This window comes from Lygodium microphyllum, chromosome 17 (assembly GCF_053477565.2).
Source record: "Lygodium microphyllum isolate KBCC chromosome 17, Lygodium_microphyllum_v1.1.10, whole genome shotgun sequence".
Lineage (NCBI taxonomy): Eukaryota > Viridiplantae > Streptophyta > Polypodiopsida > Schizaeales > Lygodiaceae > Lygodium > Lygodium microphyllum.
The window spans coordinates 36,310,616-36,337,549 of NC_141151.1; the positions used below are offsets into that span (position 1 = coordinate 36,310,616).

Sequence of the window (26,934 nt, forward strand, 5' to 3'; positions counted from 1 at the left end):
CATAACCCCATCCCTATCAACCCCCGAGGTCTTTGTAGAGAACAAGAGGGTTCCTTAACGCCCTTTCACACAGATCCTCCATAAGTCCATTTTTCCCCTGGTTTTGAAGAGGAAGCCTATAAGGCCCTTCCTACCAAATCTCCCATAAGGCCTCTAGGGCCAGATTTAAAGTCTCCACTCCTGCAGGGTCCATCACAAGATCCCTTTCACGAACCCTCTCTTTTTCCGAAAGAAAGAAGGCCCAAGCTCCGAATCCTAAGGCCTTCCATAAGCTCCAAGTCCCATATACCCAAATCCTATAGGCCCAAGTCTCACAGACCGGCCTTTTAAAGATCCGAAGTTCCATGAAGGTATCTCCTGCGTACGAGGGAGAAGGGCAAGATCTTGAGGCTGCATACCAAGGCGAGTAAATTTATAGGCCGCGAAGGCAATCCAGAAGCCAAAATCACGCCTACAATGGGCCCTAAAAAGTCACAAGACGCGCCTGCGGAAGGATCTTCTCCTAGTATTTACGTGGATATTTCCCGGAGTCCACAAGTCTAGGTTTTATCTATTTGGATTCCACACAAAAGTATTGAATTAATCACGATAACTTCATGGATTAGGAAGCACTCATGCATGTTCAAATTCAACTAGTCAAGTTAAATGCAATTGGAAAATGAATTGGCTATTTGAACATTTATTAGAAATAGCTTAAGATATGAAAATTGATCATTGGTACGTTCAATGGAATGAATGAAAAGAGCATAAGGTGTCTATGCATTTGTAGGACCTTATCAGTAAGTTTCCTTTTGTGCATTCAAAAGTGACGAGCCTAGGACAACTGTTACCTCATTACAAGGTTGAAATTATTGAGGTACACCTTTTTACTAGGCATGGAAAGATTAATGGCATGTCACATTTTTAGATAAATCTTCCTTGTAATGATTCATGAGGAAAAGTTAACACCCATAAGATGTTATTCGAAAAGAAATAGAAGAGCACGAAAATGATCTATGGACTTGCAAGTGGCATGTAAAATGGAATAAGTTAACACTAGCTTTAGTTTTGTATGAGCTTCATTGACTACATTGTAGCTAGGAGAAAGTTGCGTATTGCATAGTCGTCATGCAAAAATGTCATTCATTAGGAGCCGCATTTAGGAAAGGTTGCATGGTTTATCAAAGCATAAGATTCTAAAGTGTAGACAACAAGGTTGTAGGCATGATTATTTGATGTAAGTCCTAGTAGGACCTAGGAAAGTTAGTGTCCAGATTATCAGGCATTTTTACTTTACCAAGGAAAGATAGGGTTATTGTGAACCATGTGATGCGTAGAAGCAATGAATCGCATGTTTACATGTATTGGTGTAGTTGTAACTATTTTTCCTCCTTTAGATCTAGTTTATTATCTCTAGGAAAGGTTCATCCTTGTCGCAAGACAAGTATATTGAGTTGTCTAAATCACCTAACCCACAAGGGATTCATATGGGCATGGTTCAGTCGATATGAGAAATATCCCAAGTGCTAACTAGGGTTTAGCGTGATAAGGATTCGACCTAGTTTTACACTTGTTGCCAAGTCAATACCCTCAAACCCAAAGATCATACCCACATTCACGAAATGTTGAGTCAATTGGATGCTCATGCTTAAAATGATCTAAGGTTTCTATCCTAAGGATCACTCGTTCAAATGATGAAACTCCGACTGAGTTGGAAATTCCTAGGACCGTGGCCCAATATAATTAGGAATGGGTTGGATAAGAAGACACCCTAAACCCTGCTACTCGGCTGGAGGTAATTCCGTGACTAGAAAACGCCATTCAATGGGTGAAATGATCCCGTGGAATAGATGCAACACATGTGCAAAAAGTTGCAACATCGCATAGACTTGTGATTTGTCCACAAGAGAGTTTTGTCATTTCTTGAAATGAGGTTGGCAAGTTATTGCGCAAATTTAACTTACAAGAGGATGAGTAATCATCCTGTTACATCACCTTTCTTGGGGAATAATTGCCAAGAAAAAGGAGAGTTAGGTATTTGCCTAGAAGCAAATGACCAATCAATAAATTGAAGTGACATGGTCGCCAGGATTTACTATTACCTAAGGTATTGGTTAAGTTGGGTTAACAGGGTATGGCCCTAACCCAAGGATAAAAGGGTGAACAAACAAACCCTTGGGGATCTTGCCAAGTCGCAATTTGATCCCAGATCGAATGCTGGATGCATTCGGAGAGAAAGATTCGCTTTTTAATAGTTTGCCAAATAAACGACCACTCGAATTGATTGTGCTTGTAATAGTTTAGAAAGCACTGTTTGCATTGTTTGTTCAAGGAACTAAAGGATGAAAAGATATATAAATGCTTCAGGTTGAAGGCCTGAAGGGAGGGGCAGCTTCAGTTACCCCCGACTGCCTGCCTGACCCTAACCAAGGGGGTTGTTGACCGCGCTGGGAACGTGGACCGAACCCGCCGCGAGAGGTCTTTCCGTTGAGCTCTACTTGGAGCAAGAGGACGCTTGGGTGCCAGGGGGGCTCTGGCCGTAAATCCCTCGCCTTCCGGGTCCTGCACAAGAGACTAACGTGACTCGGGATTGGATCTCGAGGCCCGCATACTAGTCTACGGGCAGAAGCTTGGAATAGTGATCCCTGGCGGATTACTGGATAGCCTTCGGGCGGATTATGGACAAGCCTACGGGCGGAACTCCTTGTATTTCAAAGATAAAATGATGAAATCATAATAAAGAATTTGGCTGATATTGTTTTTCTATGTCACGTGATAAGATTACGTGAAGGAACCAGTGCTTAACAGGAGTAATTAAAGAAGCTGATTGTTATATGTCAAATTAATGTGTTAGATAATTACATAACTAAAACAAACTGAGGAAAGTGCGGAGGATGGGCCATGGGTTCGTCCTACGGTTGGGTGGTTCCGGTTAGCCGGGAACTTTTCTCAAAAATCTCGAAGAACAGCGGGAGGATCATCGAAAGCAATGACCTAGAATTATGTTTTACCCGATTTACGCTGTTTTAGGGGAACCAAATGGGATTATGCCTTATGGCAGAGAGGTTGAGTTTTGCATCCCTCTCGTTTCCCATTCTCCTTGAACCAAGTGCAGCGTGAATCCGCTCCGGACTTGGCGTTTCTGCGTAAGGTAGTTCGCTCGGGTCTGATGCTAGTTGTTGCTAGCTAATGACCAAACCCTCAAACCCAAATTCAGGTCGATCCTAAGTGGGAACGGCCAGGATACTTCCGCTACGTGGCAGACGCGGGAAGACCTAGATCGCAAGTCCCATAACATTCCATGGGAGTGCCGGGCGGAGCTTTCTAGACATCCTTTCCGATGGACTACTAAGACGTGTCCGGGATGACTCTAGTGGACACGTTACAAAGTAACTGCAAGATAGGTAAGATGCATTATTCCATGCGATTTCGAGATCATAGACCTTTTTGCCTTTATGCAACTTAAAGGATCTACAGAGATATTTTTTTTCCTTACCCTATACTATAATGATTGACATTCAGAGCTAACTTTTATAAACCCTACGTTGATGCAACGAAATCAAAGCTTTAATATTTTTACTGAAGATACATTCAAACTTTGATAAGAACTCCATGCATGAGCAAATTCCATGAGACCATCATTGACTTAATTCATCCTTTACCACTTAAACCAACCTAAAATGTAACTATCATCGCATGCATTTTGCAAAGTTCATAATTCCTTTCCATGCATTGCGACTATCTAGACATCATTTAATGACCATCTACGATTATTTTCTATATGAGTCACAACCAGGAATTTATTTCATAAGTGTCTTGCGTGTCATAAACCTTGTCCTTTGCATGAAGCAACAAGGACGCCTTTGGACAAATCCACCTTTTAACCTATGCAACATGCGCTCAAGGATGCAACTACCCTTGACCATGCAAGTACTTGTCATGCAACTTAACTTGGTAAATCGAGCGAGTATATAAATTTTCCAATGTATCTAAACTTGCCTATGAGAATTAAACATGCTTAACGCATCCTTTCATGCGGGAATATTATCGGAAAACTTGGGTATTCAAAGTCAGGGCGTTGTCAACTCGCGTACTTGGGTTGGAAGCTCTCGCGTGTGCTCCTCTCAACTTTTGCTTAGGAGCCATCGATGGCATAGATCTTGACTCAGCAAACTCTCCTTGCCTTTATCCGATTTGGAAAACTCCCTGCTGCCCGCGAATTTACTTCCCTTCACAGGAATCGGGCCTTGCAAACTTGGTTTTAAAAACCCGAAAAGCACGGGTGAACTAGGCCTATGGAAGCTTTAGTTAGAAGCTTCCAATAGAAGCCTCTAACTTCTGTAACAGGGATGACGTGGAGAGAGAGTGATGATTGAGGATGATGAAGGAGATGATGATGATGATGATGATGATGATGATGATGATGATGATGATGATGATGGTGATGGTGATGGTGATGGCGACGACGGGGCGCAGCAGCCTCGCGGCAGTGGACTAGCGATGGCAGCAGCTAGCGACTCCGCACAATGGCAGAGCAGGCAGCACCACACAATCCTCTCTCCTCCCCTCTAGATTGGGGGGGTTCTTATAGGCTTGAAGGGGAAGGGGGGGGGGGGGGGGGGGGGGGGGGTAACCCACAGAAGTGGGGGGCTGCATGCCTCCCTCCCCCATGCCCCTCCATGACATTACTCATACTCCCTCTCCCCACCATGCAACGGCTGAAGGGGAGGGGGTTTAATTTTTAAAAAATCACTTAATTTCATTATCTTTATGTCCCATTAAGGGGTGTTCTCGTGGAGGCCTACGGTGGCTTGCGGTTTTCGAGCCACGGTTGCATATGCACTACGTGGAAATGGTATTGTAAATGCACAATGTTGGAGCACTTAGGCGAGTGTATCTTTATTGCAGGAGATTACTTTGGGTTGCTTTTTGCATAGGGTTTGCGGGGTCTAGGGTCATTAATATTTCATTGCGAAAATATTAAATATACAATCCACACTCAATGACATTTATCTCAAACCCATGGTAAAGTAAAATAATACAAGGGGTTTCATGCTCCCCTATTTTCATTACCATTTCAGTGGTAGCTCTAGCCCAATGATTTCTTGTGTAGTGACTTCGAGGAATAAATCCTAGAGTCTCTTCTCTATATTGTTGCATTTGCCTTACTCCACCATGCATATTGCTACAAAAATGCATTTTCAACCACTTTCTTCTCTTTTCCACATGTTCTCCTCTAATTAGTAGCATCTTGCATAGATAATCCTATACTTACTTCATGCTCATATTCAGCCCGAATACCCAACAAACTAGTTTTCTCTTCAAATTGCAGCAATGCACTAGTGGTATCACCAAGAAACTAACGCTTCATTTTAATTATGTCAATGATCTCATCATGAAATTCTCGCTTGGCAATGCCAAGCACCTCTCCCAAGGTAAATTCCACCTAACTGTTTTAGATCCGTTCTTCAAGAAACTTCTTAAGATCTGTGGCTATGTCAATGTCAGATTGTAGCTTATATCCTGGCTACTTACCCTTCTTTTTGCCCTCTTGTTTGTTATCCTGTTTTTGCTCCTGACTGATCTCTTCCATAACATGCTTGGGAGGTGGCTGATTTGCAACTTTAGGCTGATCCACACTTCTCCTTATCATTCTTTTAGATGTCCCTGCAATATCTTCATCTCTTTTTATTTTTTCTTCCACAAGTACATCCGTGTTTTGTACCTTTGCTAAATATGCACACACTGAATATACATCTACCAGTGATTCCCAACCAGTTATGCCACGAATGTCTTCCCCTACATGAGACATTTCACTATCAGTGACCTTTCTCTTTTCAGTTGCATATAAAGCATGTGTCCATATTTCAGCCTTTGGTCCAACCATCACTTGGCCATGAATTTTATCCAACTATAGACCAAAAATAGAAGCATGTACCGCCACATAAGCATTTCAAACAACAAGTCTTCCAATAACTTTTGCATACCTCCCCTTCCAAAATTCAAAGCAAGAGGCAATCCCATTTCTTGTGCATGGATCTTGCCATCTTTCCAAAAGATGAGCTATCATGCCAAGGCCTCTTGATAAGCAGCACAATCCTTTCTCTCGTGCTGCAAACTATCACACCACATACATCTTTTTTGAGGCTTAGAGCCTACTACCCGTCCCCTTTCCTCCTCTCCTTTTTCGTTCAATTTTGCAACCTTCAATTGAAGATCTCGCATGCCTTTGACCAATTCATCTAAGACATCTTCCCTAACAGAGGGAACAATAGCACGTACAACCATAGGGTTAGCCATAGAAGTAGGTGGCTTACTGGATACATCAGCTGTCTTGCCCGTAACAGTGGACAAGCTAGAGACATGCAATCTTTCTCTTCTTCTATGCTTCTTCACAAGTGTAGTAACAACTTCCTTGACATGTCTCCACTCTATTTTCAAACATGTCTATGTAGTCTAATCCTCCAGCAAATCATCAAGCTTCTCTTGAAGCTCAGGATCAGCTGCCTATAGAAACAATTAAATTTTCTGACTTGCAAGAGCTTGCTGTTCTGCAAGATCCAACTGCTCAAATTGACTTTCAAATTCTCTTAACAATTTTGTAGCAAAAAGATCCTTATTGGGTTGTAAAACCCACTCTTGAAAAGTCTTGCGCGTAATCAAACTAGTGTCCTCAATGTAAAATTCTTCCCTGAGTGTCTTCTTGAAGGCTACCCAGTCAGCATCCTACAAGTATAATTCAATAATCCGTGCTTTCAGTTCATGAACAGTAACATGTACAAAATACCAGCTCCATGCAAATTGAGCCACCCCAAAGAATTCCATCTTCTGAGCATAAGTATGTATATATGCAAACACATTCCTGCCATTGAATAACTTCACCTCATGCTCAACTGCTTGCAAAGCATTCATGACAACACTTTCTGTTTGAGCTGAAGCATCACCTATTGTTGTTGTTGTACCTACATAAGCATATTCATATTTTTCACCAACTGTTGCAAAACATCACTGGAGATTGTATTCGAAGATTCTCCCATCTTGTCTTTCCTTCTTCTGACAACCTTCCATGTCAGGTTCACCAATGTTGGAGGGATTTTTGTCGAAATGTCGAATCCACCGGGGATCAGATATAGAATGAAGTAGAGATAGGAGATGGAAGAGAATATAGAGAATACCCAAGTGGTAAACACTACAAAGACAAAGCACAATGAATTTAATCAATATGTATTGAAAGAACTTGGAATCTTCACACTACTCAGAAGCAATTTCCAGGCATTAGATCTCCTAGAGCTTCTTCATAGAATAAAACGTGCATAAAAATTACAACTTCTTCTTTGCTGCTCAAAACCCAAATCTGATGGATCTGTTGGCTCCGAAAGGGGGGTAAAACCCCAGGACACCTACTCGAATCTGCTAGATTACTTCTTCATCTTCTTTTAGTTCAATCTACAATTTTCAGTCTATTTACAGCGATCGCGACGACGGACGGGATTTTGTCAATCTATCCCTCTTAAGAAAATCCCATAATTGGCTAAAAAAGTAACTAGCTTTTTGCATGCCATCCTAATCTAGAAGATTTTTCTAAATTTTTAAGATTTTTACAATAAATAATATCAAAAATATGTTAAAATTATCCAAAAATCTAGTATTTCTGGATAATCCATGCAACTCACACTAGTACTAATGGCTCAGATCACATTGATTCTCTAGATCAATAAAGAAGTCGGATGATGATGCATTCCATACTTTTTCGCACTGTGTCCTCATAACATCACGACAACGCATACTCCATATCCAATAGAGTTGGCACTCCATACCACCAATCCAAACCATCCAAGTGTGCAGGCATATTGGCCTATAGGCCAAAAGTATAATATTTTATGATCACACAATCATTTATACAATAAGGACCTTCAAATCTAGAAATCTGGTTTGATTGCTCTAACCCTTAAGTGCCCCTAGTTCATTCATATTAGGCCACTTTTAATGACTATTTTCATCGATGCTACTAGTATCCATATTGATGTCTAAGGATGTAACATTTCCCCCTTGGGAGTAATTTATACTGTTAGAAATATCCTCAAGGAGAAACCAAATTTACATCATGACCTTGATCAATATGGGGTCTCCCTAGACTCCACATTCTACTGAAATTTTATAAATAGTACAACATCTCCACTTGTTTGTGCTCAAAGGATTGATTAAGTTTGATATTAGGGGCACTCAGACATGTAGGAGTAAAGTGAAGTATTCACTTGCAACCAATAGGAATATCAAGCAACCAAGGTCAAAGTCCAATGTATGTTGGAGACATTGGCATAAAATCTTTTGGATATTCCATCATCAATCACACACTCTTTGTCTTGTGTCTAAAGAGTCCTTATCTCTTGTGGAACATTTTCTTACCATATTTCTCTTAGTAATCAGTTGTTGAGCAAATAGATATTGCTAAATCTTCCATGGCTACTTGGTTCATCCTTGACTGATTGCTAGATACTACTAAATTCAAAATCATTTTGACATTACCTCTTGAGAGAAAGATAGAAATCAATCTAAATTTCAAAGAAACACAAATCATTAACGTTTTGGATTTGACTAAGGACATCAACAGCCATGCCAATTATACTATTTTGATAAATAGCACTTGAAGGTAGATCGCCACATAAACTCTATGGATCTCACATTTTGCTATGGAGATTGAGTTGATTGCAAATTTTTCTTCTTTCAAAAGCTTTATATCTTTACATGAATCTTACAAAGAAATATAAGTGCTCAACTGTTTAGTTGAAGCTATTTGAAAATGAAAACAGACATATATACAAGCCTCTAACATTGGGAGAGAGGGGAAGGGGGATGGAGGAGGTGCCATGTAGGGTGACTCGCGATAGCATGAAACATAGCCATCAGTACCTGAGATGAGAATGAATTGATGTGGAAGCTCTTGATGGGCTTGAGAATTTCAAGGACTTTATTTGGAGGCCGAGCTACAAGGACTTTATTTGGAGGCCAATGATATGAAATCTCCACCAATGTGTATCAAGAAGAGTCATACCCTGCTCTTCTATATTAATGGCTAGTATAACCCATCCTTATGTACTAAGAACTAAGTGCCTAGGGGGCATAACAACATCTGTGTATCATACATAGGGGATGCGCCACAGGTGAGCACTTTCTATCTACATCTCTCCTACTTGCATTGGCTCTTCACAAGAGATGGGGTAACTAATTCTAAGAGATTGCAATATCAATCTACCTCCTCCTAGCCTTTCTCTCTCCTAAATTTTGCAACCTAGTGTATAACCTCTTGATTTACCACCCAAATGAAGAGCTGGTGTAGAACCTTCCGATTGACTTACATCCCTCTAATCCTTTGAAGCATGTAGGACTAATATTTCCACAGCCAACTAGCTATGAGAGCACTCTCCTATGCAACCTACCACAAATTTGGACTTCTTGGTTCCACACAATGCACTATGTGTCAATCTTCTCCTAGTATGCTAGGGGCCGCTACTCTAGAATATTACACAAATTCTCTTAGACCTCTAGCAAGATGTGAGTATTGGCTAGCCCTGAGGGTTCTACCAATGCAATTTAATGACTCACTGATTGCTACTACTTACCCTTTACAATATTTCAATCTAGGGCAAAGAAAATCAAACAATCAAATTATGGTTATGCACATCAAGACATTGTAAATGATATCCATAATGAAATAAGATTAGAATGAGTGTTGAAATTCAATGTAATAGGCTCTAATAAATGAGAAGAGTACTAATATTTGATCTATTGATCAATTCAGAGAATTAATTGACCAATAATCTACCATCAACTAAAAAGCTCAAAGCAAGTAAGCAAATGAAATACCTTGATCAAGCTTGAAGAAGATGATTGGTGCAAGCTCTAGTCCAATTATTGGAAGAATCTTCCGTAATCCACCATGAATCCATCATGAAGCTCCAAGAATCCATAAAATCATCCCATACAAGCTTGAATAAGATTGAATTTGTGAAGAATCCATGGCCTGAATACTTGAATGCTAAAGATTCAAGATTCTTGAAGAGAAGCCCTAAAATAAACCTTCAATATGAGCTTCAAGAGGCTCAATATGCTAAAATTTCTTCAATTCTTCAAACTTCCAATACAATGCTTACAAGAGTAATGTCTTTTAGTCTTGAATGAAAGCTTTCTTGACTAATCTTGAGATATTAAAAGAGTTTCAGCAATAGCTTGTTGTCCATAGCCATTGGAAGGTGAAGAAAGCTTGTGAGACAAAGTAACAAGTCAATCTTGTTGCCATTTCTACTCCATAACCAAATAGGAGGCCTAAGGAGGAAAAAGATGCATAATCTTGTGAAATTTGTCAAAATTTTTGACCATTGAAGGTGCTGTCATGTTTTGCATAGTTAGGATTTGAAAAAGATAAAAGTGAAGCTTTAGAGGACCAAATAGCAATTGCCTTGCCTTCTAGAACTGGCCAAATGATTCTTGATGAGCAAGGAATGAAGTTTGATCATCTAAGGATGGAGAAGATGCATGCAAGAATTCAACAAAAATTGTGCAAAAAAATACAAGGCTATTCGTGGAGAGGTTTCTCAACTCTCGCTCACATTGTGATGCTTTATCTTATGCTCAGAAGTTGAAGGTTCATTGCCCTGTGGTCAGAGAAGGAGAGAAGATCACTAGAGAGCAAGATATTGAATTTCTTGTTAGCCACCATGAAAGCTTCAGCCAAAATCTTGAAAGAGAGAGGGAAGAAAAAGCTTGTCTTAAAAAGTAATTGAAGTTCTAACCAAGACTAACTCTAATTACCCTATCTTTAACCATTTTACCTCCAAAATAGCTTGTTATTCATGCACGACCAGCTATTTTGTGCAAGATGTCACCAAATCTACCTTCAAGTGCTCTAGTTAACTTCAACTAGTTGTCCTTGGTCTCCTTGGTCACTGCACTTGAACATTTTCCTCGCATACACCCTATCCTTTTCAGTAACTAGGAAGTAACAAGACTGTGAAAGAAAATCCAAGAAAGGATTATACCAAATGGATCAAAAACCACCAATTCTTTGATATCACTTGTCAAGGAGAGGGCTGAGATGTGAGAGAGACAAGAGCTAAAGAGAGAGAAAAGAGAGTGAAAGACTAACAAGGATTAGTAAGTAAGATGAACCACCACTAATCCTTGATACATTTTACTAAGATATTTCACTTTATCTCAAATTCTTTATAGATTGAGACTTACCACCACAATAAAAGTTGTAGTACCTATTAGAATCAACTAAGTTGATGCTAACTAATACAAATTTGAAAAAGTAAATAGAACAAAGATCAAATTTTCTTATTCAATATGAACTTTCGACTTCATCATACTAGAAAATTTACCCTTTTTGTTACAAAGTTATTAGTTTTTCTCATTTCATGTTCCAAACTATGAAAATTGGACAAAGACTTATATGTTTTAAGGCTAGAAGACTAGTTATCACAATTCTATAATATTTTGTGAAAAGCCTTCACTCATGTGCCCAAAATAAAACTATAGAATATTTTTGTGGCACACAAAGATAGAGATTTTCTTGAAGCTAATTAAAAATGTACAAAATATAATCTTTGAACTAATTATCACTCCAAATTTTCCAAAAAATCATGAGAACTAGAATTGACATGCAAAACTTTCCAAAAAGTATTATTTATATAATCTACAAAATGACGCAATGACTTTGAACAAAGAGACCAAAAATTAATATAGTCTAAACAATCTTGCCTATATCTGATACATTCAATACATTATCAAGCATGTGAGAAATGTTGACAGAACACAAAGGAACCATTAATGTCTCTAGCTTAGTTAAGATACACATAGGATAGATACCAAGAGAAATATTAAGAAACAAGAAAATGTTGAATCATCATGTCATATATATTTACATCATATGATATTTACTTCATATGGTGTAAAATGTATAACTACATTTTGAGACATGATAACCAATGCTAATTTTTATTATTTATAAACACTTTAATAACCCCTTCTTTTAATCATTATTTCATTCTCTAGTAGAGTTAAGGTAAAAAAGGATCTTGAGAAGCTCTTTCACATGCAATATAAAGAGAATAGTAAAAACATGTAACAAAGCAATGATAGTTAGAATCCAAAAATGTTTTAAAGAGAGAAAAATATTCACATGATTGAATGTGATATTTATACAAGGTAGTTAGACTACAAGTAAACCTAGTTAGAATATACATGTAAGTTATGCTAGTATGTACTCATGATTATTCAAATTGGTAGCATAATAAAACCCTCTACCCAAGTCTATCAAATGATAAGTACTTTTACTTCCAAAGAAACACCAATATGATAAAAATTCTATGAATGTTGTAAAAGTTATACACAATACAAATGTAAATAAACACTATAAGATACCATAAACAAATCAAAGTGTACAAACGATTGTCTGATAAACCAACTTGTTTTCTAATTTCTTGATTCTTCTTTCTAATGCTTGAATTTTCAAAACCTTAAAGGGATTATTCTCATTCTGTTAATCATTGTCTCCACCAATAGTAGAGTTTAAGTCAAAGTTTAAGGGTTTTTTAGGGCGCTCCTGTATCTGCAATTTGAAGAGAATAGAAATAAAATATAATAATGTGACAACCTTTGGTTTTTAGAATCCTAAAATGTTTTAAATAGAGGGAATTTCGCACAATAAGTTTGGAACTTATAAAAGGTTATTTGACTTCAAGTAAACATTGTTAGGGTAAAGAGAAGTTTTGTCAATATGTACTCTTAAAATTTTCAAACTTGGTGATAAAATAAAACCGTTTTTCCAACTCTATCAAGGTACAAGTACTTTAATGCCAAAGAAACACCAATATGATAACACTTTTATGAATGCTACCAAAACTCTACAATTTAAAGATGTAGAAGAGTCTAAGATGCTATGAAGAACTCAAAGTATATATCAAATGGTTAAATAAGCCCAATTACCTGTTTTTCCATTTCTTGATTCTTCTTTTCTAATGCTTGACTCTGTAAAACATTAAAGGGATTCATAATTTGTAAAATAAAGTAGTTATCTAATCCAAAAGCTTACTTGCTTGCCTTTCTTTTGAGACTTTGTAGTTGGTCCATTCTAATCTTATCCTATTCAGAATGCAACATATATACTTAGTATTATATGTATTGAAAAATCTTAAAGTTGGAAAAGTACAAGCCTCATTGTGAGTGTTGAAATGCTACCTTGAAGATGTCTATATTTCTTAATCCTTTGCAAATTTTTCTTTCAAAGCGACCAAGTTCCTCAATAGAAAGGGATGCCAAGTCATCACCCTTTATACGCCTAAAGTTCAAGAACAATAGATTTCGATGTGAGAACCTAAACTCCACTATAATGTAACTTACACATAGACAAGAAGGCGTGAGACATGAAAATTGATTCAATTATAACCTTCCCTCTATTTGCATATGCTCCATCTTTTTTCTTAGGATCATCAGCTCTTGCTGCACATCAAATCTTAATCTATTAATCGGTGGATATACACAATGTATATATAAGCTTTGCATGTTAAATCAATGATAACTATAGTGCACACAAGTTCTCCAATTTAGTTTAGATTTTATAGGAGTTACTATAATGGATTTACCATTTGGAAATTTTCTACAATAAATAGAAAAATATCTACACAATATTCTTAGCATGAATCCAAAGAAAATTTCATGACTTTGATGTGGCCCAATAATATTTCAATCATTTCCTTACTTTGGCCAAAAACATAACCACTAGAGGGAGAAAATGCCTCTTACTAGGACCATTTTTTAAACACTCATTTGACAAAGAAAGTCATTGATTATTTTCTTTGTGGATCTCTCTAGAAATACCTTAGTCTTTGCAACTCATTAAAATGATTTGTAGCACACTTATTCAACATAAAATGTAGGTTGAAAAGCATAGTGTGATTTTTTAAAGATGTTTCTTCAATGATATCATGGAGATGACACTCTTCCATTAGGGCTTTTCTTGGACTTAAAATTTTCCACCCTTAGAAGTGCCACATCAATTTTAAAAATAGAAATGAGCACAACAAAATATTTACACAAATCAATTGCAAACTTGTTGAGCTTTAGATATTTATAATATAATTATTAAGAGTTCTATTATATATATAATATCATAAATATGTGAGGAATAAGCTGCTTTTAAGTTAGGATTCTATAATATGATAAATATGTAAGATTTTAATCTAAGATTAGAATACAAAACATTAAGATTATACTCCTAGAGAGGTGTCAAATGATATATCATATGATAAGGTTTCAATGTAGGATTGATAGGACTATCTTAGGGTGCTTCCCACTTTCCAAGAAAAATGATGATATGGCACTTCTTAGTGGAACCAACATTGAGTCCAAGAAAAGCATTATGAACTTGTAGTTTTCCTCAAGAATCTCTCAAAATCATTGTAATAACTCCAACATAGTTTATGGAAAGGATATTGGCATGTGTGCACTCAAGAGACTTATTCCATTGTTGAGAAACATTGTAATCATGTTTGATTGTAAAAGCCACACTTTACAACAAGAGAGAAATTCATAGAAAATACTATTTATGAATAAGGCTTGCATGCATGTAATATAGAGGATATACATATAGTGAATCCTGGGACCTATTACCATAATAAAAACGTGTGCATTCTACAAACAAGTGACTCTCCAAAGGCAAACTTGATAGCATATGAGAAGCACATTGTCAAATATTCTATTCTAAAAGTCCTTAACTATTGTAAGGTTTTTGACATAGAATACTAACCTTCTTCATTGTGAGTCAACCTACCATTTGACAACATATCTCCTCTTTGAGTTTTATATTTATTGAGAATAAATTTTTTTGTGCTACCTCATCATATTTATCAACTTTCCTTAAAAGGATAGATCTCCTCTTGAAAATTTCTACTTGTTGCAAATTATTCTTTTATTTCTATGCCACCTTATGATATTTGTAGTTCTTACCAAATAAAACAATGCTTTGAGAATCAAAGGGAAATTTTGCAATTTAATTTCCCCCTCTTGATTATCACTAGTGTCATCCATTTTCCCCTTAGATCTTTCACATGAGTCATTTCTTGTAAGTGCATTTTGGTATAGAAAAATCTTTTGAACTACCTAATGTATTATTGTTTTTCCCATTGTTCCTTACAATGGGCATTGGTTTCTATCTATGGTTGATCATTTATTTTCAAATATATAGGCATATAACATGCATGCACTTGATGCTCAAGAATGTGTACTAAGATACATACACATAAGAACAAAATCATAGTTTATGCTTTGTTCTATAGATGTACCAACATAAACTCTATCATGTCAATTTTAAGAGGTCATTATACAATTGTCTCATACACACATCTTCATGGATTTGAGAGCGATGTTTTATACACTTATTTATTCCAAAATTTCATTTTAATGACACATCTTAGAAGTACAATCATATTTCCTTTTTAAGAAAACCTCATACTGATTATTTGCATGATATAACCACATGCTTGCAAAGGGTAAATATAGCATAGAATCCACCAAGATCTAATGAGGATGAGAGGTTGAAACCACTCTAGTAAAAATGGAAAACAAGAAAAGAAAAGGAATTGCCAAAATAGCCAAAATAGCCAAAAATATTGACGTAACATGGCATAGAAGTAGCATCAATGAGAAAAGGCCTCTATTAATACCTTAAGAGAAGTTGAAACATCACAAATTATCTGATTAAGGCAAAGGGGCCAATAGAGTGTGATCTAACATTCTCTTATTATAATTTCTTTCCCAAGTGAGCTACATAAATCTTTTCTAATAGTGAAACTATATGCATCATATGGAGCTCAAAGAAAAAAATCCAGGGCATTTTGATAATTTCATAAAGTAGACCAAGGTTATAAATGAAAGGGTCAATGAAGAGTGACAATGAAGGGACAATAGAGTGACACTCAAGGATACATTATTGTAAGGTTTTAAAAATTTCAAGTTATTAAAAAATTAATCGAAATGCATCCCACCACTCATCTCTATCTTGTCTTCTAAATTATTGTTGTCCACTTTTCTACAGTCTACAACCCTTCATTAGAGGCTATTAGAGTTCAAGCTACCGTCCATCATTAGCCACCTACATTCAGCTTCCCACTATTGCATATAGCTGCTAGTAGTAGTTTCCAGCTTGCTAACATTATTTCTAGCCATCACCATCACCCATGCAACCATTAGCCATGCGACCATTGGATAGCTATGATTTTTTTGCTACAAGCATCTCTAGCCTACCTTACTATATCCAACCTATTTCTAGGCCAACATGTCATTATCTTCTACTACGTTTTGAGTTTACAGCACCCATCCTCATTATTTTGACACGTTTCTATTTGCTATCATTATCTGAGCTGTCCCTGATATATTTGGATTGATTCAGCCTACCTAGATCTATGCTTGCTATTTCCATATACATTCGAAGGTTGTTTGCTACATTTTGGATCTCTAAAAAGTATGATACACGCTCTATTTGGATCCTTTACCTTGGTTCTTCAAAGACATGAGAATTTGAAGTTTAGTATTCACCATGCATGGTGTGTTTGCTACATTGAGCATTGTATTTATGCATTCACCTTTAGTGTTCATTGTCTCATAAGATACCCCAATCCTATTGAGTTCTTAGACTAGTTTGAGCTTTGTCATGGGGTTGTATTTGTATTCCATGTTTGAGTTTTACTTTACATGGTATCAAAGCTAGATACTCTGTGAGGAGACCTCGGCTTTTGAATAGAATCTTAACATTCAAAACATGACATTTAAGGGAAGATGACTTCAAACACTTCTTCATCCCTTTGGTGTCTAAAGCAGCCTATGTCAAGAACTAAGTAGGAGTGAGATTCATAGCTTGCACAATGAGGTTTCGACACTAGTACAAAAAAACCTAAATGTCATGATCTCTAAAAGCCCTATGAGATCTCATGAGCCAATTACAACTTAACTCTCTTGCATTGAGCCCAATAATAGCTCAAACATAAAAAAAATTTAGTATTTTTCATTCATCTGTACATTTTGGAGAGAGGTGTATTAATATTGTAGGACCGAACCTCCATATGGGACTAGCAATCCTACAAGAGAGATAGACATGGAGTACAAAGCCTCATTTACTTCCTCTTCTCCACCCAATGTTAGTTACACAAGTGTTTACTTCTGTTTCTGGTCCTTTTGTTTCTACTTTGATATACAAGATATTGGTAATATTCAAGAAGAAGGTACTTTTCACTTCATTCATAATATTCTAAGTCCTTAAAAGGATAGATACTTTCATGTAGACTATAACAACTCCATAGTAGAAATACACATTTTGCATGAATACCCTCTTAGTAGGGACAATATTTTTTTCTTTTAAACTAGGCAAATTTCTTAATTATTCCCTCCTTCCCCCAGCCGGCTGTCGTGCTGGGGGAGAAGGAGGGAATGGTGGATGACTAAGCATCCTTGTTGGATGCTTTGGAGGGAGGAGGACCATGTGCACTGACACGATGGAGAGGGAGGATCCCCCTCCCCTCCTATTTCAACCAAGCGATGAGGTGTTCGAAGGGGGAAGTGAAAGGGCCGCCATGCTAAAACTGTGTGGGGGAGGACGAAGGAATAACGGTCGCCATGCCATATGCTGAGTGGGAGAGGGGAAGGCCTTGAGAGAGGGGAGGATGACCGAGAGCTGCTGCAACAACGTAATCAGGCCGCCGCCATGGAGTCGCCCCGCCGCTGAGGACCTACGCCAGCATTGAGCCTGGCCACTGACTGTACTCTCCTCCCTTAGAACATGTAGAAGCACCTAGAAGCTTCTAAAAAGGATCTTCTTAAGCCCCTTTTCCCCTGGCTTTATTACCCCCAATTCCCCCCACCCCCACCCCGTGTTTTACACTTTCTAAGCCCCTATTTCCCCCCAAAAGATCTAAGGCACTCAAAGGTCTTATTACCCCCCCCCCCTTGGTTTAACCCCTATAAGCCCCCTTTGTCTTGGGCCTTGGAACCCACCCCCCCTCCGTATTTTATAAATCCTTAAGCCCCCTTTTCCTTGGAACCACACCCCTGTGTATAAACCCTTAAACCCTTTCCTTGGGCATCCTGAAACCACAACCCCCTGTGTTAATCCCTTAAACCCCTATTCCTTGGCTTTGGAACCACCCCTCTTTCCCCCGTGTTTAAACCTTCCCTAGCCCCTCCCCTTGTGGCATATTGAAACCCCTTTCTTCCAAGTTTGACCTAAGGGTCCTTCGACCTTACTTATAACCTTTACGGTTATTATTTTTCCTTGGAGCTCTCCCACACCTTCTATCTTTTCCACACCTTTCTATTCCCGTTCGTGCGAGTTTACAAAGGCCATTAAGCTGTCCCCATGTTTCCATGGGTCTTAGTCGTAAAAGATTCTGAAACACCCTTTTGAATTCCCGACATCAAGGAGGGAGCCTTCCAAAAACTACTTTGGATGGACGGTGCAAGGGAGCGACGGTGGAATTCCAAGGAGGAGTTGTAAAGCTGCTTCCACATTCGAAAAACTACGATTGCGATGCCTCCTAAGAAAGTCCAAGGCGTAACCGCGAGAGGGTCATCTCCGGGCATCCATGTGGATATCTCACCCCAAACCCAGGTTTTCCTTCCTAATTTTTATTTGATATTGTTGTAATTCAATCATGCAAGGTTAATTGTTAGAAATAGGATATATTTTTGTCCTAGTTGTTCACGACGAAGGAACTTAGTCATTAATACATTTAATGGAACATGCGAAATAAAGAAAGCATAAATGCATTTCTAGCAAATAGCTTTATGCATTGAAATGAATTATAAGCTAGATTATTATCCATTGAAATAGTATACTTCGATTAAGCCTAGAAGTATAAATTGCATCTTGTACTATGAATCCATATCCTCTTTGCAATGAATCATCATGGAAAGTGCAAGCATGAAATGATTCTTACGATGCATAAACTCTAGGAAAATATCGTTTGTCAACAGCATAAATTATCAAGTAAAAGGTTGCTTGTTTAGCATGAATTTTGTTCGCAAAGTGTAGGAAGATTATTTGGAATTAACCTAACCTCAAATTGATAAAGTTTAGCATTGAAAAATCAATTTACACATAGTCAACGAATCATGTGGAAGTAATCTCGAAATTATCTTCTAGAGTTAACCAAATTGGCATAAAAAGCCGCAAAATACTCGTTTGGAATAAGTTAAATTTCAGGAAACGCCTATACCTTAAATACTTGCCCACATTCACTGAATGTAGGGACAGTGAAATGTAATCGTAAAGTAAGCTAGGGTTTGTCCTTGAGAATCTTACAAAGATGAAACTTGGAAATCCTAGGTCTAACGACATCAACCTAAAGAACCTGAAACAGATTGTTTCGTAACTCTATAGTCTCATAATTCAATGCAGTACTTGCGCAATAAGTGCGGAGTCATATGATGTTGTGATTGGATCATAAGGGGATGGCCAAGTTCTCGCAATAAAGTTGGCATGTCCTTACGCAAGTTATCTTGCAAGAGGATGAATAATCATCCTAATTTAGTATCCTCCTTCAGTAAGGAAGATTGATTGGAAGCTAATGACCAGCTGATAAACTGAAATAACCCATGAACTTAAGGTTTGACCAAGTTGGGTTAATAGGGTATGCCCTAACCCAGGATATAGGGAATCTTGCCAAGTTGCAAGTCATCCTGGATCGAGTGTTGGATGCATTTGAAAGGAATGATTCATTCCTTAGCAGTTTGCCAACAACAAAAACGATCAATGGAAATGTTTGTGCTTGCTACAGATTTTAGAGCACTGTTTGGCTTTGTTTGATCAATGAATTAAAAGATAAATAGATATCTATACTTGAGGTTGAAGTCCTAAAGGGAGAGGCAACTTCAGTTACCCCCGACTGCCTGCCTGACCCTAACCAAGGGGGTTGTTGACCACGCCAAGAAAGTGGACCGAACCCACCATGAGAGGTCTCTCCATTGAGCGCTACTTGGAGCAGGAAGACCCTTGGATGCCAGGGGGGGCTCTGGCCATAAATCCCTCGCCTTCCGAGTCTTGCACAAGAGGCTAACGTGACTCGGGATTGGATCTCAAGGCCTGCATACTAGTCTACAGGTGGAAACTTGGATTAGTGATCCCTGTGGATTGCTGGATAGCCTTCGAGCAGATTGTGGATAAGCCTACGAGCTGGACTCTTTGTATTTCAAAGATAGATATGATAACCTGTTAAGTGATAAGGAACCAGTGCCTAACAGATTAATCAAAGAAGCTGGTTGTTACACGTCCAACTAATGTGTTAGGTAATTAAATAACTAAAACAACCCAAGTGCGGAGAATGGGCCATGGGTCCGTCTTATGGATGGGTGATCCCGGTTGGTCGGGAAGTTTTCTCAAATCACGATGGACAACAGGAAGATCGTCAAAGAACACGAACAACAAAAGGCGTTGACCTAGAGTTATGATTGAACCCGATTTACGTTGGTTTAGGGGAACGAAATGGGACTATGCCTTATGACAGAGAGGTTGAGCTTTACATCCCTCTCGTTTTCCATTCTCCTTGAACCAAGTGCAACATGAATCAGCTTTGGACCTAGTGTTTCTATGTAAAGTAGTTCGCTTGGGTCTAACGCTAGTTGCTGTTAGGAAATGACCAATCAGGAAAACCCTAATTCAGGTCGATCCTAAGTGGGAACAACCGGAATACTTCCGCTACATGGCAGAGGTGGAAAGCCCTAGATCGCAAACCCCGTAACATTCCATGGGAGTGCCGGGTGGAACTTTCTAGACATCCTTTCCGATGGACTTCTAAGATGTGTCCTGAAAATACAAGCGGACACGTTACAGTTGGTATCAAAGCGAACCAACAGCGGAATTGTTTTATGAAATCTTAATAAGAAGAAGTAAAGCAAATGTTGATGTTCCAAACATTTCCTTACCTTCAATACTATCTTGCAGAATTACGAAGCGTGGAATAAGTTCTTAGTATTTTGAGTCATGTTTATGACTTCAATGCATTCTCTGCATTATGGACAAAGGGTTGGGATGATGAACATACTGGAGAAAATCTATAATTCATCACTCTTGTACATGGAACGAAGATGGATGGGTGCCTCAGGAATCTACTATATAGCCGCCCACAAGTTTGCTTATCTACAAACCAACCTAAAGAGGATCAAGTGGTTGGAAGACTTGAAAATCGTGAAGCTATTCATTTTTGTGGAAGCTCACGTGAACTCTACTTTACATATTTAAGGTTGGAGGGTTGAGATGAACTCATATATATATGAGGAAGTAATCCGTGTAATTCCCGCCGACAGGATTAAAGTGTTGGGCCGCCATGAGAAGAATGGATTCCAACGGAAAGGATATCCTGAACTTCCAATGACTTATCGATTCCTGAAGATCCATGACTTGAAACCATACTACTATACAGTTCCTGTAGATAAATGTAATACAACGTTGTTCTCCTGAAACTTAATGTAATAGTTGGCTTATCATCGCAAGAAATGTTGTATTCCGAAAGGGCTTTGCCCATATGAATACAAATAAGACTTCTTTTTATCAATGTGTGATTGTGCATGAGAATTGATAAAAAGTTAAGTAGCTACATTGCTTATGTGAAAGCAGAATTGAAGATGTAATATAAATCAATAATGATTATCGTATAAGAACGTTAAGAAACCTTTATCCAGGCACAACCCCGGGTATAGGTTCCTAGTTCTCCTCCTACATCAAGTACTATTGTAATCCAGAAGAAGAAGTTCCTTCTCAAGCAGATTAAGCCACCCAAGTTTGACGGGAGAGGCAGGTCCGTCCAAGCGGATGCTGAAATTTGGATTGAATCCATGGGGGATTACTTCGAAGCACCCAGTATTGCACCCGCCAATCAGGCTATGCTTGCCAAGTTAAAGCTCACCGGCGGAGCCAGGCTTTAGTGGAAGCAATGGTGCAGGGATCAAGGGATCGCAGAGGGATCCGTTACCTGGGCGAAGCTAAAGAAAGCCGTGCAAGGAAGATATTTACCACTTGCTTATCGCATGCAAAAAATGAATGAGTTCTACGAGCTAAAACAGCTGGGGCTCATGCTTGATGCATACTATTCTAAATTTGTCTCACTTCTTAAGTATGCACCGCAGATGGACATGAGACAGCAAGTGTCCAAATTTTGTACGAGTTTAAATCCACCAATAAATAACCGTCTCGAATCTATGCGTCCATCAAATCTTCAGGACGCACTCATTCGAGTAGCACCTATAATTCAGGAGGTGCAGTCTAGACCAAGGGGTAACAAAGCTTGGTCTTATAATGACCCGAACAGAGGAGCATTCAGACCTCAGATAAAGAGAGTTCAAGGTCATAATCAAGGACAAAGAAAGAAAGCAAGGATGAACAACTTCAAAATCTTTGTTCCTAGTCAAAGTAATGGCCGAAACCTCCGTTGTTTCCACTGCAACGAGCGCGGTCACTTCAAGAGGCAATGTCCCAAGCTTGGTGGAGGACATCGCCAAGTGCCTTTCCAAGGAACGGGCCATGGTCAAGGAGCCGCTACCCGAGGCAGAGGAAGAACCACCTGCATTGCCAATAGGCAAATGTGCGAAGAAGAAGAAGAAGAAGATCCGACCATGGAAGCTGAATTCGAAAGGGCAATAGTCCATGCCGCTCTACACAAGAAAGGGTTGAATCGCCAACTCTCGGTGATTCAAACACCATCGAATTATCAAGGTAAAAGTTTCAAGACCTTGATTGATTGTGTCAGTACACATTCCTTTATCTCACCAGCTTGCGCAAAAAGATTAGGAATAGCCATAGTAGAAGCACCTACCTTGCTTGTGGAATTGGCAAATGGTCGTGAGGCTACTTGTACTAGGTAAACTACTAAGGTGGAATTCTTTCTGGGAGGAAAGAAGACTTCAGTCAAATTTAGAGTCATGAATTTAGGTATCCATGAGTACCTACTCGGAATAAATTGGCTTAAGCTTAACGATGCCCACATTCATTATGGAAAGGATCAAGTTTCCTTTCGAAACTCTGAAAGGGAATCGGTCACAACTCAAGGTGAGGCTGGAGTGTCAAGAATCCAATTGGCCAAAGTATCTCATATCATAAAAGGAGTCAGAAAAGGATTACCTAACTACTTGTTCAAACTCAACAAGTTAGATCAGAAGCAAGAGTCTAATGAAGGACCTTCTTGGCCAATTGCAAAGAAACCTTACAGAATGTCCATACCAGAAGCAATTGAGCTGAAGGAACAACTCAAGAAACTACTAGATCAGGGCTACATCCAGCCTAGCAGTTCACTCTGGGGGACTCCAGTACTATTCCAGAAAAAGAAAAATGGGACACTTCGACTATGTATTGATTATCAAGGATTGAATCAAGCAATGGTCAAGAATAAGTACCCTATTCCTAGAATAGATGAGCTTCTTGATCGTCTTCAAGGTGCAAAGATCTTCTCCAAGATTGATCTCAGGTCAGGTTATTATCAGATAAGGATCAAGGAAGAAGATATCCCCAAGATGGCCTTCAATACAAGATATGGGCACTTTAAGTTCCTAGTTATATCATTCGAGCTTACGAATGCACCTGCCACCTTCAACAGGTTAATGCAGGATATCTTTAGGCCATATCTTGATGATTTCATGCTTGTCTTCTTCGACGACACTTTAGTCTATTCTAAACATGAAGAAGATCATGAACCCCAACTTCGGATTGTCCTTGAGACATTGAGGTCGCATAAGCTGTATGCTAAGATGAAGAAGTATGCATTCTTCAAAAGTTAGATTGAATACCTGGGATTCATAGTATCAGCGGAAGGAATCTCAGTGGACCCAGTCAAGGTCAGAGATGTGCTTGAATGGCCAATACCAACATCTCTTAAAGAGATACGAAGCTTTCTTGGATTGACAGGATGGTATAGGGTCTTCATCAAAAACTATGCTTTGATTGCAGCACCTCTAATGGACTTATTAAAGAAACAAACTTCCATTGCATGGTCAACTCCTGAACAAAATAGCTTCGATAGATTGAAGCAAAGTTTGGTATCAGCACCTATTCTAAAACTTCCAAACCTCAATAAAGAGTTCAATGTAGTAACTGATGCTAGCATACTTGCCTTGGGGTGTGTACTCATGCAGGAAGGTCATCCAGTAGCATACTCTTCAAGCAAATTGAAGAGTCATGAAAAGAATTATGCTACACATGATTCGGAATTGCTAGCTATCATCCATGCTCTAAAGCTTTGGAGACACTACCTGTTGAGTAACAAGTTTACTCTAGTAACTAACCATAAGAGTCTCAAATGGATCTTTACCCAAAACGAGCTCAACATGAGGCAACGTCGGTGGATTGAAGTGTTGGAGGAATATGACTTTGAAATCAAGTACCGACTAGGAAAAGAGAATGTAGTTGCTGATGTACTTAGTCACAAGGCATTCCTTAATTCCCTAATCTTGCAAAATCCATCAACAGCCAAATCTCTAGCTACAAAAGTATCTATACCAAACAACCCTATACTTGAGCTAGCTAGAGAGGATACATGCCATGATCCGGCCTACCAAACAATGCTAAGGGAGATCTCTATCAAGGATCAGAATCAAAAGCTGCATGCTAAGTATCATGAATTTTCTATCAATAGTGGGCTTGTCTACTATAGAACAAGGCTGTGTATACCAACAAGCCAGTCATTTAAGCAGAAGATATTGTGGGAAGCTCATGATTCCCCTTTTTCGGGACGTCCTGGCTATACCAAGACTCTTAATGCAGTTAGGAAGAGCTACCATTGGGAGAGGCTTAAAGGTGACATTCTCAAATATATCACCCAGTTTTTGTCTTGTCAACGTATCAACACATGTCAAGTTGCCAGGGAAACTACAACCGCTTGACATCCCCCAAATGAAATGGGAATTCATCAGTATGGATTTTGTTGTAGGCCTACCCCAAGTTCAGGGAGGATACAAATCCATCATGGTTGTGGTTGACATGCTTACTAAGGTTGCACACCTTATTCCAGTAAAGACAAACTATAAAGCCTCAGACATTGCAAGAATGTTCATCAAGGAGATATTCAAGCTACATGGTTTACCCACAAGAATCATTAGTGATCGTGATTCTCTCTTCACGTCAAACTTTTGGAGAGCTATCTTTGAAGCTATTGGGACTCAACTCTGTCTTAGCACTGCTTACCATTCCCAAATGGATGGCCAAACATAGTGGGTAAATCAAGTCATCGAGGATATGCTAAGGGCATACTGCTGTTGTGAGCCGAAGAGGTGGATTCAATACTTGCCTTTGGTTGAATTTGCCTACAATGCTTCTTACCAATAAAGCATTCAGATGACCCCCTTCCAAGCATTATATGGTCATGACTGTCGAAGTCCCCTAAACTTCTCAGATCCAACCTTAAGGGTTGAAGCTTCAAGGCAGATGTTGGAAGAGATGGATGACCAAATAAACTCAATAAGACAAGACATCCAAGCTGCCAAGGATAGACAGAAAGCATATGCGGACTTGAAGCGTCAAGATAGAACCTTCGAAGAAAGAGACATGGCCTTCATTCGTGTACGCCCTAAGAAGAGTTCCCTATCCTTAGGAGATTGCAAGAAGCTAAGTCCAAGGTATTGTGGGCCGTATAAGATCCCAAATGCCTAGGGCCTAATGCTTATAGATTGCAACTCCCTGAGAACCTAAAGGTTCACAATGTATTCCATATCATCCTATTGAAGAAATATGTATCTAATCCTAACCATGTACTTGATGACTAACAAGTTGTAATGCCTAGTCAAGGAGTCCTTGAACTAAGGCCTGATAGGATCTTAGATGTTAGGGAGAGACAATTAAGATCTAGAACCTTGAGAGAATGCCTCGTCCAGTGAAAAGATTATTCCGAAGAGAATGCCACTTGGATAGATGAAGGCACTCTCCACCATCAATATCCCCAGTTTATCTCGAGATGAGGACATCTCGATTCCTCTAAGGGGGAGAGAATGTAACAGCTCCGTAGTAGAAATACACATTTCGCATGAATACCCTCTTAGTAGGGACAATATTTTTTCTTTTAAATTAGGCAAATTTTCTAATTATTCCCTCCTTCCCCCAGTCGACTGTCGTGCTAGGGGGAGAACGAGGGAATGGTGGATGACTAAGCATCCTTGTTGGATGCTTTGGAGGGAGGAGGACCATGCACAGTGACACGATGGAGAGGGAGGATCCCCCTCCCCTCCTATTTAAACCAAGCAATGAGGTGTTTGAAGGGGGAAGTGAAAGGGCCGCCTTGCTAAAACTGTGTGGGGGAGAACGAAGGAATAACGGCCGCCATGCCATATGCTGAGTGGGAGAGGGAAAGGCATTGAGAGAGGGGAGGATGACGAGAGCTGCTGCAACAGCGTAATCAGGCCACTGCCATGGAGTCGCCCCGCCGCTGAGGACCTACGCCAGCATTGAGGCCGGCCGCCAACTGTACTCTCCTCCCTTAGAACACGTAGAAGCACCTAGAAGCTTCTAAAAAGGATCTTCTTAAGCCCCTTTCCCCCTGGCTTTATTACCCCCATTCCCCCCCACCCCCACCCTGTGTTTCACACTTTTTCAGCCCCTATTTCCCCCCAAAAGATCTAAGGCTCTCAAAGGTCTTATTACACCCCCCCCCCCCCCGTTTTAACCCCTATAAGCCCCCTTTCTCTTGGGCCTTGGAACCCACCCCCCCTCCGTATTTTATAAATCCTTAAGCCCCCTTTTCCTTGGAACCACACCCCTATGTGTTAACCCTTAAACCCTTTCCTTGGGCATCCTGAAACCACACCCCCCCTGTGTTAATCCCTTAACCCCCTATTCCTTGGCTTTGGAACCACCCCTCTTTCCCCCATGTTCAAACCTTTCCTAGCCCCTCCCCTTGTGGCGTATTGAAACCCCTTTCTTCCAAGTTTGACCTA

General features: G+C 39.2%; 1 protein-coding gene across 3 annotated transcripts in view; it reads right to left on the reverse strand.

Moving 5' to 3' along the window:
* LOC148021779 (MADS-box transcription factor 23-like) overlaps nt 1-26,934 on the reverse strand; it is a 289,758-nt gene that overhangs the window by 228,701 nt on the left and 34,123 nt on the right. Inside the window, exons 3-7 of one of the 3 annotated variants that reach the window (XM_087697296.1) lie at nt 13,424-13,476; nt 13,216-13,315; nt 13,078-13,119; nt 12,964-12,992; nt 12,376-12,586 (exon numbers count right to left, since the gene is read on the reverse strand). The exons of 1 other annotated variant lie outside the window; for it this stretch is intronic. In XM_087697296.1, the coding sequence (XP_087553422.1) occupies nt 12,559-12,586; nt 12,964-12,992; nt 13,078-13,119; nt 13,216-13,315; nt 13,424-13,476 (252 nt within the window). In that variant the 3' untranslated portion in view covers nt 12,376-12,558. Of the gene's footprint in view, nt 1-12,375; nt 12,587-12,963; nt 13,006-13,077; nt 13,120-13,215; nt 13,316-13,423; nt 13,477-26,934 lie in introns of those variants that run through there. One more of the 3 variants, XM_087697295.1, reaches the window with a different exon arrangement.